Raw genomic sequence first — 15,587 nt, 5'->3', positions numbered from 1 at the left:
TAATAGCTCCATGTTGTCTGAAAAGATTTCCAAGGTTTTTCCTCATTTGTGCTACCCTAAACTCAGCAGAAGCTTAGAAAAATCTAAGGAGCATTTCACCATTTCTGATTATGTAAAATGATTATGACTCAACTGCTGGCAAATACTCCCTACATTGGCGTATTCTGCCAATCATTACTGTAGGAGTCTTCACCCTGTAGCCTGAATTTGCTTCTGTTTGTCTTGTCCAGTAGGGCTTGTTGAATTAACTGAACAAGGACTACATCTTACACTACATTCTATTTACCACATAACCGAGCCAATATAATATCAACTTTTTAACGTGTTTCAAGACTAATATAATGCTGATTTTCCACTGGGAAAAATTCTATGGAATTTAAGAGCTTTCTGAAATGAGTTATGATTTCCTTTTATGGAGAAAATAACATCAGGTAAAATTGTTTAATAAAATTATCAATTTAAAAATATGAGTGGAAGCTCTATAAAAATCTCTATTTTGTTGCTCTAAAATAAAAATTCTACATTTTAACTGCTTTTTTCTCTCGAAGAATATTAAAGGCATATTTATGGTAGCATTGTATAGATAATAATGATTATTTTTTCAGCAAAAGAAAAGGTGTTTTAGTAATCTAAGAATGCTTATGGTCCTACATTACTAGACTAGACAATGCAATAAGAATTATGCATACTTAACAAAAATATCTATATTTGTTTTAAAGATTACTTATCATTGACTTATTAAAGTGAGCATAAATATAGTTAAACCATAACCTTCCAAATCCTACAATGATGTAAAAACAAATTACATGTGAAAAGAATGTTAAAAAGATCATTGGTATGCAAAAATTTTCAAACTGACATTCAGCAATGATTTTCTAAGATAATCAAAGTTAAATAAAATAAGTTAGAATTCATAGACTTCTTATTAGCCTAAGAAGAAGATACTTAGTATAAAGTTCCATTTTATATAGGGAAGGTGAAAATGATGCTTTAACCATTTCAAGTGTTTGATGTCAAAGGTGAATAGATTTGTAAAGTTTTGACATAATTATTTTGTGAGTTTGAGATTCTTAAAAAATTGGTGAAGATAGAGACTTCAGAACTCCCCAAATCTTTAGATATTGTGGTTTGCTCTGCAATAGCCTTAGACCCTCCTAGATCTTTTGATTTTTTAAAGCAGTTAAGTGAATCAAAAAAATCAAAATTAGGGATGGGGGGAGAAGGAGGACAAGGAGAGGAAAGTATTAGAGAAAATGTCTAGGGTTTGTTTTCTGCCTTGTATGGAACTAGAGAAAATAGGATCATCTCATGCAATTGATCTGAAAATTAAGCATGATAGCCATAATTGAAGGTGAATATGGAAAATATAATTCTTAGTGACCACCTTCTATTAACATTTTCATACTTACTGCCTTCTTTTCAGAACAATTTTTTAGTAAAAAATATTAAATCTCAATCACTAAAAATGCATTTATGAAACATAAAAGGTGGTACTACATATAATCCCTGGTCCAAAGAAGTAAAATCTCTTCTTCAAAAAGTACTACATGTAAGAATTAATAGTACAACCAAAAGGAAAACAACAACTTTTCTGGCTTAAATCTGCTCATTTCATTTTGTGAAGATTTTGTAGCCTGGCATATGACAGCTGAAATATAAATTATCCTTTACAAAAATGTCAAAATGATTTGTTGGAAGAAAAAAAACTCAAGATTTTAAAACACACTTTTGGTATACAACCACATATTCATCAATTTATAACTGCCAAAACAGAAAATAAAGAGTTAACATTTCATTGTCTAAATTAAAAAAATACTTACACTATGGACTTTTGCAGGCGACTTCCCTGTGAACCAACAATCTCCCCCAATGTACAAAACACTTGTCCCAGAAAGTCCTAAAATAGATAAAAGGATTAAATCTCTTAAGTTCCCAAACTGTCTTTACACTATGTATTTTGTACATCATATCTGCACTGTTTTCATTGCTAAAATATTGAATTCTCTAACTTCCAAGAATAAAGAAAATAAGCTGAAAATACACTAATTTTAGCATGTGATTTTCTCCTAAGTTTGCACAGCCTTTTGTCCTTTAATCACTAAGCTGGTTTGTTATTAAGAGTGTTTAGACATTGTGTTTATTTTCTTTCTCCTTTTTAAATTAAAATGAAAATGGAAAAAATGTTCCATGATTTGAATCCACAATTGGGTTCACTTGAGATGTCTCTGAGACTTCTAAACTTTTGGCTGAGAAGGCAAATCATGAAAGCACAGAGCAGTGGTGGCTAGCACTAACAGTGATACTTACAAAGAAGCAGTGTGACATCATGGCTACAACTAGGATCCAGAGCCACACTGCCAGATGTCTGTTCCAGTACCACCACTGACCATTTGTGACTGTGGCAGTTATTAAACTCTCCGGTTCCCTCTAACATGTAGTCGCCCCCTTACAGAGCTATTTTGAGGTTTCAATGAGTTATTGCATGAGATAATATTAGCATATATTAAGTGCCTAAAAATGGGTTAAGTATAAAACATTATAAAGTTATTAATGTACCACTAGATGATTCTTATTTTCAAGACTCAGAATAACCTTGCAAAATGAGAGGTCTGTTACTAATACTAAATTTCATGTATAAAGAAACTAATCATCTAGGAGGTTATTTCTCTCATGTTTTAAGCAGTCAGTAAATAGCAGAGTCAGAACTAACCCAGATATTCTGATTCAAGACTGAAATACTGCCTAAGAATTTACATATCATAAATACAATGCAACTTCCCATGTCAATAAAATAAGGGCTCCAACACCATCTGGATATGTGGGTCAAGAAAATATAGAGGTGGGTCAGATAGAGGCACTCTCTCTAGCATAGCCTGTGTAAGAATCCAAGCTGTCCTAAAGGAGAAAGTTGGAGATCTCCCTAAATTGTACTGTGAACTGGCCCAGGAAAAGCCCTAAGAAGGATGGGCAGAGGAATGACAGCAAACAAAATGTTGTTTTAAGTTTCACTAAATAAAAATTTTAAATGCCTAACAAGCCTAATAAAAGTAAAAACTGTGTTATTCAGGGTAAGTTGCTATAAGTCTCATGAGAGGAAAAAAAACTGTAGACTAGGATAGTCAAGGGAATATTTTCCCAAAGTAAGTAAGCCTTGAGAACCAGGTAAGAATCAGATCATGGATAGAAGACAGTTGGAACATTTGAGTCCTAGAGAACAAATCAGAGTATCAGGCAAGAATGTAATGAGAAAAGAGCAGACCTCAAATAAAGGACAGAAACAGACATAAAGAATCAAGACTGTGGAGGGCCCTCTTGGCCAAGCAACAACAAAAACAAAGTTGCCTTAGATTAACGAAAAGCAACTGACAACGTTTCAGCAATTCAGGGACACCATTAGAACAGTGCATTTAGAAGATTACTCAGATACCAATTTGCAGAATGGACTGAGGAGTGTAGAAAAATCTGGAAGCCAGATCAATCAGAAGGCCACAGTAGTTAATAAGAAGCAAAGTGTTAAGGCCCAAGCTAAAGTAGCAAATGCTTGGGAACAGTGCACAGAAAAATGGCAGGATTTGGTGTAAGATGTACCTGCACATGGTGGGGGGTAGGGCAATGGAAAGAGGGAGAGAGAAACAGAAAATAAATCTGGATTTGGAACTTGATGGCTGATAGATTGGCAATAACTTAATAAAATTGTAAATCATTTTAAATTTTGCTTTCGAGTAAGCAAAAACTACTTAAGGTAAAGCCTTGACATACTTAAATTAAATATCCTTAAAAATAACATGTCTTTCCCAATTTCATAAAAGACTTTACAAATATGTTTATGGGTTTTTTAAAACAAACATAACTTTTTCTAAGTCTTATGGCACACAGGGGAGCTTAATACTAAAGATTTGGAATATGTCATTGGTCTTGTAAGTCAGCAGCAAAAAATACATGGGGATTCTGGAACTCTTTCCTAAGGGTACCGATATTGATGGACAGCTGCTCATACTACATATATTAAATGGATTTTGCCAATATAGTAACAAGTCTCAGTAAAAGCTATTCATTGCTGTAATGACTCAAGAAAACAGAACAGATATATTGAGCAGTCCATATTAGAGTAGACACATATTAGCAAATAGAGAACACACACATATCATCATTGATGAACAAAAAGGAAATAAAAATAATAAAGTCAATAAAATGTGCTCCAAAAAGATATAGTGTGCATCTGCACACATTATAGTTATTGCACTCTTTGCCCCTAAATATTTATGGTATCTATGTAATTATTTTACATCTGCCTATGTTTGTGTATTCCCAATTAAGCAACACATTTACTACTCACAATGCAAAAATTAGCACATAATATTTAATATTTGTCTACTTCTCCTTGTGTTGGAAAACTCTAGTGAATCCATTTTTTGTCATCTCAATGGTCTACATTTCCTATGAATTTTACACAATACTAGTAATATACTTAGTGCCCCTTAATGGATATTTTTAGATATGTATTCTGTAGTTAGATAAAGATAGAAATAAAAACTAGCTATAATAGAAACTGCTTTACTGTTTCTTATTATAGTGTTGTATTCCAGTTGATGAGCCACCATAGTTAGTTCATAATAGAATTTCCAGTATAAATCCAAGCACTTTTCTACAATTCTAACACACACATAGACCAAATCCACTTTACAGTGGCTGGCAATTTAGAAATGTTTCAATTTATTCAATCATATTAACTACTGGGCTTTCCAAAAACTGACCATGAATACTTGATAAATGTAGTCATTATTATTTTATAATCTAAGTAATATACAGGTAGAACTTAGTTTTGAAATCTGTTTAAATGACTATAAACCATATTGTTAGTATATAACAATATAAGATGCATTATGCCACTCTTTAAAAGTATCCAGATATTACCCTAAATCCAATATGTTAGTAATAAAAGTGGAAGGCTTATCACCGAGCAGTAGAGGAGACAAGAAAAAAAAACAAAAAAAACCCAGAGAGTATAGCTATACAAGGCATCATAATAATAATATGTTTCACATTGCATAGATAGTTTTTTAAAAACTTAGCAAATCAGAGGAAGTGTTTGGATTATTCCCATAACAATCTAAATCTAGTTTTATTACTAGCATAACACAACTCAAAATCCAAGGGAACATTGCTGTACTATCAGATTCCAGTTGATTACTCTACATTTATGTTTCTCTTCTATTTTTTTTAATATTCAGAGGAATGTCTACTTTAATTGTATGCATGAGCATAATATCCTAATTTCTTCAGAATTTTTTTATTATACCTACATTTACATTTATTACAGGGAAAGGATACATTAAAGTTAGCCATGGAAAGACACATAGGGAAGAATACAGGAGGGTTCCAAATGGAAGTTTTCATTGTCCTTAAGATGCATTACTCTCCTGTCATTATTACTTTATTATTTCATTTGTACCAATCTTCATTAACGAATTCCATCCATCTACATTTTATATTATATTACAGCAAGAAACTTATCTATACTCATGAAAATTACACTGATGCTATGTGCTCTAATAATTCCACACAAATAAAAAGGTAATTTACTTTGCATTAAATTAACTGGTTTTGTATTGGTTTGTATGCTTGCTTGCTAGGTATTACTATTAATGACTCATATATTCTTTATAAAAGATTTTTTTACATACATACATTTATTTATTTATTTAGGAAAGCAGAATGACATACTCCTCAGGAGTGAGAATTATAAGAGGCTAGACTGCCTGTGTTTGTATTTTGGCTGAAACATTTACTGATGTCTCTACACCTCAGTATCCTAATCTATAAAATACACTTTGTAAATAATACTTGCCAATTAAATTGCTGGGAGGTCTAAGTAAGATAACATATGCAAAACACTTAAAATAAATGCTGGGAACATAGTAAGTATCTAATAAATATATGCCTCCTCTCTCCACCTTACTTTCCTGGGTTAAAGAATATTACTACATACACAAAACTTTCCACTTGCCACTAGATTCCACTACTGGAGGTACTATAATTACCTGAATAAAATAATACATTTTCTTTTCCAAAACCCCTTTACACTCATGGTCAACACAAATGCTCATTTTGAGTGTCGTTATAAAACCCAGAAGTGTCTTATCTTAAATGTTGACAAGTATACATACAAATAAGAATGACATTTTTAAAACATAGTATAATGAACCAGGAGGCGTGGTTTCATATTAACTTGTAAATAAAATTTCTCATTTCTATACTATTACAAAGCTAACCAATGAAAGTAGATTATCATCAGCATCATCATAAACAATTTTGTAAGCATTCAATAGTGTGGCATCTTTTTCCTAAAAGAACTACAAAGATAATCTTTAAATGGCTTTCCTGTTTTATAAAATGACCAATGAGCATAGAAAATATTTCTAATTAATAGATAATTCAAATTAAAAGACAAATGGGTTATTGATAGCTAAGTTTTAACACAGCATAGTAATTGAGTACAATCAACTGTTCAGGGGTTAATCATTCATTCTTGATAAGATAGAGTCATGATTTGCCTCCACTTATTCGTTTTACCCATTTTGTGATCATTGAGCTTTTTTAAGCACATGCACACTAAGCCAGTAAAAGCAAGAGAAAATAAATGATACAAAATTTCTCACTTTTATAAAATTTTAACCATTGTGGAAAAAATTGGTGAGGAAAGTTTGTATAACTTGTGAAATTTTATTGTCAGCATTATTTACTAATATTTTACTGTTGGTACTACCTGCTAATATTGCTGACTTCCTCTATATTTAATTAATTCATACTAATCACAGCAACTATAGAGATTGAGGAGTGACTTAGTTATATTATGTACTATATACTAATATGACAATCATTTATAATAATCAAGAATGGTGATTCTTTGCTCAATAATCTTTCCTACTTTCTTTTTTTAAAATAAATTTATTTATTTATTTATTTATTTTTGGTTGCATTGGGTCTTGCTTGCTGCGAGTGGGCTTCCTCTAGTTGTGACGGAGGGGCACTCTTCATTGCAATGTGCAGGCTTCTCATTGCGGTGGCCTCTCCTGTTGCAGAGCACGGGCTCTAGGCATGTGGGTTTCTGTAGTTGTGGCACTTGGGCTCAGTAGTTGTGGTTCACGGGCTCTAGAGCGCAGGCTCAGTAGTTATACCACACGGGCTTAGTTGCTCTGTGGCATGTGGAATTTTCCCAGACCAAGGCTCGAACCCATGTACCCTGCATTGGCAGGTGGATTCCCAACCACTGCACCACCAGGGAAGCCCCTGTTTTCTTAATGGTTGTGCTGTTTGGGGTATAAAGCAAACTCAACATGAAGCAATTTGATTTAATATTTTAATAAAAATAATTTGTCCCATTTTAACATTATAATAATACACCCTTTTTTAAAACAAGAATTTGTCTTTTTAATGAATGGATCCATCTACAAAGCAAAAATGCTAATCCTACCTCCAAGAAATTAACACAAATTTCTTTTTTTTCCTCCACCCACTCCTGAAATTTATTTTTTAAATGCACAGAAATAATATAAATAGCAAAAAGTATATACAAAGCAAAATAATTCCTCCACCTATTTCAGGACAAATTCTTACTACACACACATTACCAGTATCATCAAAATATCATAAAAAGTTCCCTATAATTTTCAAGAATATGCATACATATATATGTGTGTGTGTGTCCATGTGCAGTGTGTTTCTTCATATAATGTTTTCCACAAATGAGAGAATTTCCCACACATTATTATTAATAGATTTAAACTTAGACATCAGTAGCTAAATTGCAAACATAATTTCAAAATTATACTCTAAAGTTGAATTTATTTTCCCTCAGCACAGTTGTTGATTTTCAAAATATTTCTTGCTTGATAAGAGTCCAAATGAAGGCAGTTAAATAAGACACTGAATGAAAGTTAATCTTTCAATGAATGAGTAGTTATTGATCAAAATGAACCAACTTTCTAAAATTATCAACAACATACATATTTAAATTGTGAACCATACTATTTATAGATTAAGAATAAAGCTACTCTATTCACAAATACTATAACAAATCTATGGAAAATATTTACCTTCTAGAGGCATATCACTTTTTGTCTAGATGTTAGTTCTCATCAGTAAAGATGTGAGAAATGTAATATGTTAACAAAAAATGTTAAGTAAATATTCTCACTGTTGTCAAACATGATGATACAGTCAACAGGCTAAATAACTAGAAAACTTACTATATAGTGCTATTAAATAATATGATATATATTATAGCATTATTAAATAATAACTATAATACTATCACACAATGTCATTAAATACTAAGCCCTGAGTAAGGGCCAGGTTTACATGCAAACAATCTCACCTAATATAACGTAATGAGTGCTAAAGACACTGTCATCAAACCTACCTCAAGCACTGTCCCTAATTCTGTCTCAAAGTCTAGGATTCTACAATACCATGTTGAAAATGCAAATAGAAACATAATCCATTTATTGAGCATCAGTCATAAATTATTTAATTTGAATATGCTTATAAGGCTAGCTCTCATTAGCTGATAAAGACCAGAAAGCTTGCTACATAAAAAAAAAGAAAGTTATTATTGAAAAGGCATCAGAGGATAGCATGGAGAGCTCTTTTACACAGGGCAGTCAGGCAAGGCCTCTAAGTAGATGACAACTAGGTAGAAATTTCAATAATATAACAGAAAGAACCATGTGAACATTTGAGACAATAGGTAGGTAGGAGAAAAAGCAAGAACGAAGTCCCTGAGATAAGAAGATACTTGGGGTGTTTAAGGAAAAGCAAGAGGGCCAGTGGGGTTAGAGTAGAATGAGCAAGGAAGAGAATGGAAGGAGAGGACGGAGCCAAGGGCCCATGATGGATTGTGAATTCTGTCTCAAGTGTGGAGGGAAGCCACTGGAAAATTAATTTGAACTAGAAAGTGATATGTCCTGACTAGCCTTTTAAAATGATAATTCTGGCTAATCATTTCCCACCAAATTTGTAAATGCTAAAGTTACCCCAAGGTTCTATCCTATTCTCTTCTCCATTTATACTTTTTATATAATTTTATTGAGTTCCAACTTTATAGGCTGACAGTTCTCAAGTCTCCAGAAATGGCCTAGTCAATACCTCCAGTTAGATGCTCACTGGAGTCTCAAACAACATAAACCTGCCCTGACCACTGATTTCTCTATTCTCATCCCCACCACCTCAGTATCTTCCTCCCCAATGTACCCCATGGCAATAAACTGTATCTTCATTTATCCAGTTTCCAATAACCTAGGAGTCATTCTATCTTCATCTCTTATTTTCAGACCTGATATCTACGTCATCAGCAACCATATCACCAAAATATATTCCAAATCTGCCACTCTTTACCACTTCAATGTCTATACTTACCAAATATTGTTTACCTAGCTAAATTAACAGCAGTTTTATAACTGGTCTCTGTTGGTTCACAACAGCAGGAGTTCCATGGGTAAAACCTGAAACTGGCCCCTGTACACTGGGACTTCCCAACCCCATTATCCACTTCAGCTGCCAGTTGTTATTTAAACCTATAAATCAGATCACATCATCTTCCAGTGAAATCCATTAAAAAAATCCAAATTCTTTAAACTTTGGCCTACAAATCTCCACATCATCTGAATTCTATCTACCTTTCCAAATTATTCCATTCTTCTTTCCTCACCATTCAGTCTATATAAGGTAGCTATCTTTCAGTCACACCAACATACTAAATTACTTCCTGACTCAAGGTCTTTGCATTACTGTTCCTTTTGCCTTAAATGTCCTTCTCCTAGATTTTCAATAGTTCCCTCCTTCTCTTTAATAAGTATACCCAGGATAAGAACTGGTGCAGAATCATGCTGCCTGGTTGAGGGAAATATAAGCTTCTAGCTAACTAGCATCATGAGTCACCCTCTCTCAGTATCAAAATTTTATTAATATAAATGCTATAAAGAAGTACATTATCTTAGCCATTTATTTGCATTTGTTTTTATTGAATAAATCTATATACGCCACTTCCCCAACTCTAAACTGTAAGCTGTTTTAGGACAAGGATCTTGTTTGTCTTATTCATTGCTATATTTCTCAGCATTAGAAGAGTGCCTGAAATATATTTATTGCTTACCTTGTTGTGTGAATATACATTAGAATTCAGTTCAGTTATATATGGGTTAAACTGACATATTCTAATGAAAAACTCTTTCCCCACTTATAAATCTATTCCTATGAAAAATGCATTTCATGATCTGAACAATTAATTAACTTTCAAATAAAATTTTCAAACACAACTGATCTATATGTGGAAGTTTATACATATAATATTTAGAAAACATATTGAAGAACACGTACATCTTCACTGAAGGTTGGTATTTTGTGGCTGAAATAATCCAGTGAGCAATTAACTATCTAAAACAAAAACTGTAGTGGGTACCTTCCAAGACCAACCAAATGGATAAATGCATTTTGGATTGCCTGGTAGGTATGAAAACTTAGTACACAAAGTACAGTTTCAATGTTATCTGCTCCAGAACACCAAATAGAATCCTAGATACACCAATTATGGGCCTGTTAATAATCTTTTCATTAATGATGCAATTAAATTATACAAATGGAAATATGTAAAGTAATTTCCTTAGAGAATCATAAAATGGATAAATCATCTAAAGGAATACATCCCTGAATTCCATAAGTCAGCTGTGAACATAATGTTTCTTCACTAAAAACTTGTCCATCACCAATAAAATCAATTAAAGTTTTACTGATTCTTCATCTATTCACCTTGTATTCATTTGCAATGTTAGAAATCTAAGGTACAGTTCTATATTATATCTCCATTTTCCTTATTACTCCCAAAAATTTAAGACTGGTACTTAAGACCCCTATGTACTAGAAACCAAATAAAATCATCCTGAATGCGGGATCTTTCAAAATTATCAGAAATGAGAAAGAGAAAAAATTTATTATTGTTAACTCAAGGAGTCTCTCTTGCTACCAAATCCCTTTTGTAAAAGATAGGTGCCTGTACTCCACATGCAAGCACAGACACTTAGCAGTATTTCCTAAAAGGTTTCAGTTTTTATTTCCCTTTGCAAAATTGGCAGATGTAGACAAGCACACTTTTAAAGAACTGCATGTTCAGGGAATAAACCTAGTTTGTTTATTGGTTTCTCGGTCTTTCAAATGCCTCCTGAATTCCTTTTGGGTTGAATAAGTTATATGCTCTTTTACCTAAAATCTGTACTTGTTTGCTTTCAAATAAAGATGGGCTTTTGTTGTTGCTAAAATCTAGCAGAAATTCAAAGCAGTTATCTCTAACAATTCTTGTAACAATTCAAAAACACATTTCCTCTTTCTTTTGACACGCTTCATCCACTCATAGCTCAGGCACTTATTAAGTAATTTGTGTTGCTTACTATATATATTTGAGAAATATAACAGAGAATAATGTGAGAATACATTAAAATGTGAGATAATATAAACTACAGGAACTATAAAAAGCTATGCAATACTCCAGCAGAAAAGTGATGAAAATGTGAACTAAGGCAGTAACGGTAAGGAAAGAAGACAGAAGAGAAACAATTCTTTGTTAGAATGAGCAGGATTTGGTGACTTACTAGATGTGAGACAGGAAGAGGTTAAGGAAGACTGACCCTGAAATATAAGGGGAAGGAGATGTTAAGCAATTCTACTTGGGAGAGTTAGTGCTCAGTTTCCATTCAGGAAAGAAAATGGGGTAAGATTCATAAAGAAGTGAAAACTGAACAAGAAAGGTTAGTTCTAAAGGGGTGACTTTCTGTGATTGACTCAGGGCTGTCAGAGCTTTGCAAGACCTCCTCTGGGTAGGGGTTATCACTGCTCTCTAAAGGTATCACTAGAGCTTTGAGTGCAACAGGCCAGGTGGAATATCTCAGAGCCTCTGTCTTTGATGGCAGTAGATTTAATGTGTTTAAAGTTAAACACAATTTGTTTCTCAGTTCCTTTTTAAAGGGTCTCTAAAACACTGTGTTATGGTATTAAATGAGCCAGTATTATGTGTGCTGTTAATTATTTATTTTTATTCTCAGTCATTCAAGAACTAAGTGTATCTTCCTTTAAAGAATCATTTCAGAAACGTGAAATGTCTTTGTCATAAGAAGGATCAGGAAAATTATATGAAAGTTTTCTAAGTAAGTACACTGTGTTGATGATTATTCTCATGAAGATAATACAGGCAGAGGAGCAAAATTGGGATGGAAAAGGCCATCAGAAATACATTTTTGATATATTTGAATTTTAGGCTTCTGCAGAATATCTACCATGGAATATCTGACAAAGAGTTGGAAATTTAGATTTTCTGGGGTGTACAGAGGGTACATGAATCATCAAGATAAGACAGGTAAATGATTGAACTCTCCCAAAGAGCGTTTATACAATAAGATGAGATGAAAATTGAAAATAAAGCCATAAGAAGCACTAATATTAAGAAATAGGAGGAGAAAGAGAAACTAAAAAATAATAGGTACCGAATAAACAGAGAGGTAGGAAAAGAAGCAAGGGAGCAATTTCCATGGAAGTCAAGGGAGGTAAGTATTTCAAGAATACAGTAGTCAATCGTGTCCAAAATAATGGGGAGATCAAGTAAAGTAAAGAATGAAGAGAGGCCACTACATTTTGATCTAACCTATGTCAGAATAGTTCAAGCAGAAATGAACATGAGAATACAGTAAAGAAATTGAAGGGAGAATGAAAAGAAAGTTATGATAGAAACCTAGGCTGTTTGGTAAAGAAGTATGGTGATGAGAAGATAGTAAAAGAGATATCATGACAGTAAAACAGAGTCAGGATAAGGATTTTTTACCATGAGAGAGTCATGAAACACTACTTATGAAAAAAAAGCTATTCTACAAAAGAAAAATATTTGAAAAGATATGTACATTGATGACTTCTATAAGACATATCTCTTACATAAAAATATTTACTCATTATTGATTATTGAAGGAAGACATAGTTAATCATGTTTGAGGTACCTTCCTATCCCATATTCCATATACTATACCCTGAACATCGATGGTAAGGACTACGTTACCATCCTCACACTCAGCCTCAATATATACAACCCCATGAAAATGTCCTTAACTTCTCAGTTATTATGCCCTCTGAAGACTAGTCTAAACTGAGAAACACTGAGAAATTTTTTTTTGTGTGTGGTACGTGGGCCTCTCACTGTTGTGGCCTCTCCCGCTGCGGAGCACAGGCTCCGGATGCGCAGGCTCAGCAGCCATGGCCCACGGGCCCAGCCACTCCGCGGCATGTGGGATCCTCCCGGACCGGGGCACGAACCCGTGTCCCCTGCATCGGCAGGCGGACTCTCAACCACTGTGCCACCAGGGAAGCCCCACTGAGAAAATTTATTCAGAGGGAGTGGGCACTAGAAAGTCTATGCCCAGTCAGTGTTAGGGAGGTCATTTTCCCTATGTACACAGGATGACTAAATAGAGAAACTTGGTCTTCAGAGAGAAACAGAAGCTCAGAGAAAAGCCATAGTGAAAAGAATGTGTGGCTTTATTGACTGAGAGAGAGACAGAGAGAAATAGAGAAAATAGCTGTCTCAGTCCAACCCACCATGTCTGTTTCTAGTAGCATTTCCCATACAGCAAGTTACATGTCACATTTATGAGATGCTCTTAAATCCCTTCAATAAACCCTCTCCATGTGAGATAACTTAATGCATTTTTGTTCCTTGCAACTAGATAATTTTGACTAGAAAATGTGGTTCCTTTTCTGATTCTTCCAATGAAGTTTCGAAAACTTCCAATACAAAGCTATGCAAATAAGTTTTAAATGTTTAACTACATGCTATAAGTCTTATCTTAAGGAGTAAAAGGGTATCATGGCAACTGCAATGAACTTTACTTATGGGAAGTAATGAGCTTGTTACAGCATTTTTTTCAAATTGTACAAAGACTAACCTTTGAATCTTTCTTCAAATGATTCTGCTGTATGCTTCATAACAGAAATAAATATCATACCTCCTTTAGTGAAGGAAAAGATCTGTAAATTGTGATTTTTTTTTACCACTATGACCAGGCTTCCAGTTTTCCCAAATCACCTTGGGATCACTCCCTACATCCTCTCTTTCTCTGAACTATGACATTCCCTGTCTGCAAACTACACAGGAAATTATACATATATATATCTAGGTAGATAGATAGACAGATAGATAGATAGATAGATCTCCACCTATTCTAGCTAATAGCCTGCAAAAATAGTAAAATCTCACCTTCTGAGCCTCTGGGCATGAACATTAGTCTGGCTGACCTCCCAATCCTGGCACAGCTACCAATTTTACATTTGTATACTCAGATTTCACTTAAAACCTAGTTAAACCCCTTTCAGAATACTCTTTTCACCCTCATCCAGCCCTTCCTATTAGATACCACCTAATTCCAAACCGGTCAATATTCCGTTGATAAAACCACCAGTGCTTAGCCAAAGAATATCACTCTCATCCCTCACTTCCCACCACCTCCTCTTTTTCTGCCTATCTCTGACACTCTTGCTGCTCCTGAACCTGGAAACTCCCCAGATAATGGTTGTTGTCTGGTGAGTAAATCTCTCAAGGAAAAGGAATGGGAAGATCAGAGCCCAGAAAGGAAAAAAAAAGATAGTAAGTGACTTATGGATGGACTCTATGCCTGTGTTACTCATCTTGTACACTCAGAAACTGCCATGGTACCTGGCATGAGGAGGTACTTAGAAAATACTGTTGAACAAATGAACTACAGGGACAGCAGAATAGCATATCACTCTGCCTACACCCTAGTACTTTCCATTCTCTCAAAAGTGAAGATTCCCAAAAAGACATAATCTCACTATTTCATCTTCTTAACCTGATCCAACTTTGAACATTATAGGGAACTGACATCATTTCTTTAAAAAAACCAAATATAACAAATAAGTAAGATTAATCCATTTTACATACTGAAGATATCTTTCTTTCAATAAGCTTATCCAAATGTTATTCTAGGGTTCTTTAAAAATGTTATTTATTTTCAATGCATTTATTACATAAGTTGTGGACATATAAACTTAATATTAATTAATCAACATAAATATCAATCAAATCATGATATTATAATTTATATTTGCAACCATCATAAAGAACATAAAAATATGAACTTACATGTTTTGACAAGTTGGGACTCTTCGAATCAACATCATACCTAAAAGATTAAAATATAAAATTTAAATTATTTCCACAAAATAAAGTTAGAGAAAAATGTCAGTATTTCTCCCAAAACATAAATTAAAAATGAATCAAAATTATATGAATGGGGAGAAAAACTTAGCAAATTTAGAAATTTCTCATAATCTGTGGCCTACATAGCAAAGGTAGAACTCACAATCCCTGGGTGCTTTTATTTCTACAACTTAAGTAGAAGTCCTAATATTTTCACAGTCATGAATTCTTCTGCTCGATAAGACAAGTTTAAAATTTCCCTTTTCTGTAAATCAATAGATTCCTAATACTCCGTAAAAACTGAAATTCCCTTTTAAAACAAGTGAGGATAACAGGCTAT

General features: G+C 33.6%; 1 protein-coding gene across 1 annotated transcript in view; it reads right to left on the bottom strand.

Annotated features, from left to right (window-relative positions):
* CPNE8 (copine 8) overlaps positions 1-15,228 on the bottom strand; it is a gene marked incomplete at both ends in the record, with an annotated part of 219,565 nt that extends 204,337 nt beyond the window's left edge. The window contains one exon of the mRNA XM_079714215.1: positions 15,191-15,228. Within this exon, the coding sequence (XP_079570341.1) occupies positions 15,191-15,228 (38 nt within the window). The remainder of the gene's footprint in view (positions 1-15,190) is intronic.
* Positions 15,229-15,587: the final 359 nt, after the last annotated feature.

The sequence above is a fragment of the Hyperoodon ampullatus genome (genome assembly GCF_949752795.1).
Source record: "Hyperoodon ampullatus genome assembly, chromosome: 11".
Lineage (NCBI taxonomy): Eukaryota > Metazoa > Chordata > Mammalia > Artiodactyla > Ziphiidae > Hyperoodon > Hyperoodon ampullatus.
Note: the sequence above shows the minus strand (reverse complement) of the source record. Positions and strands in the feature narration are given on the sequence as shown.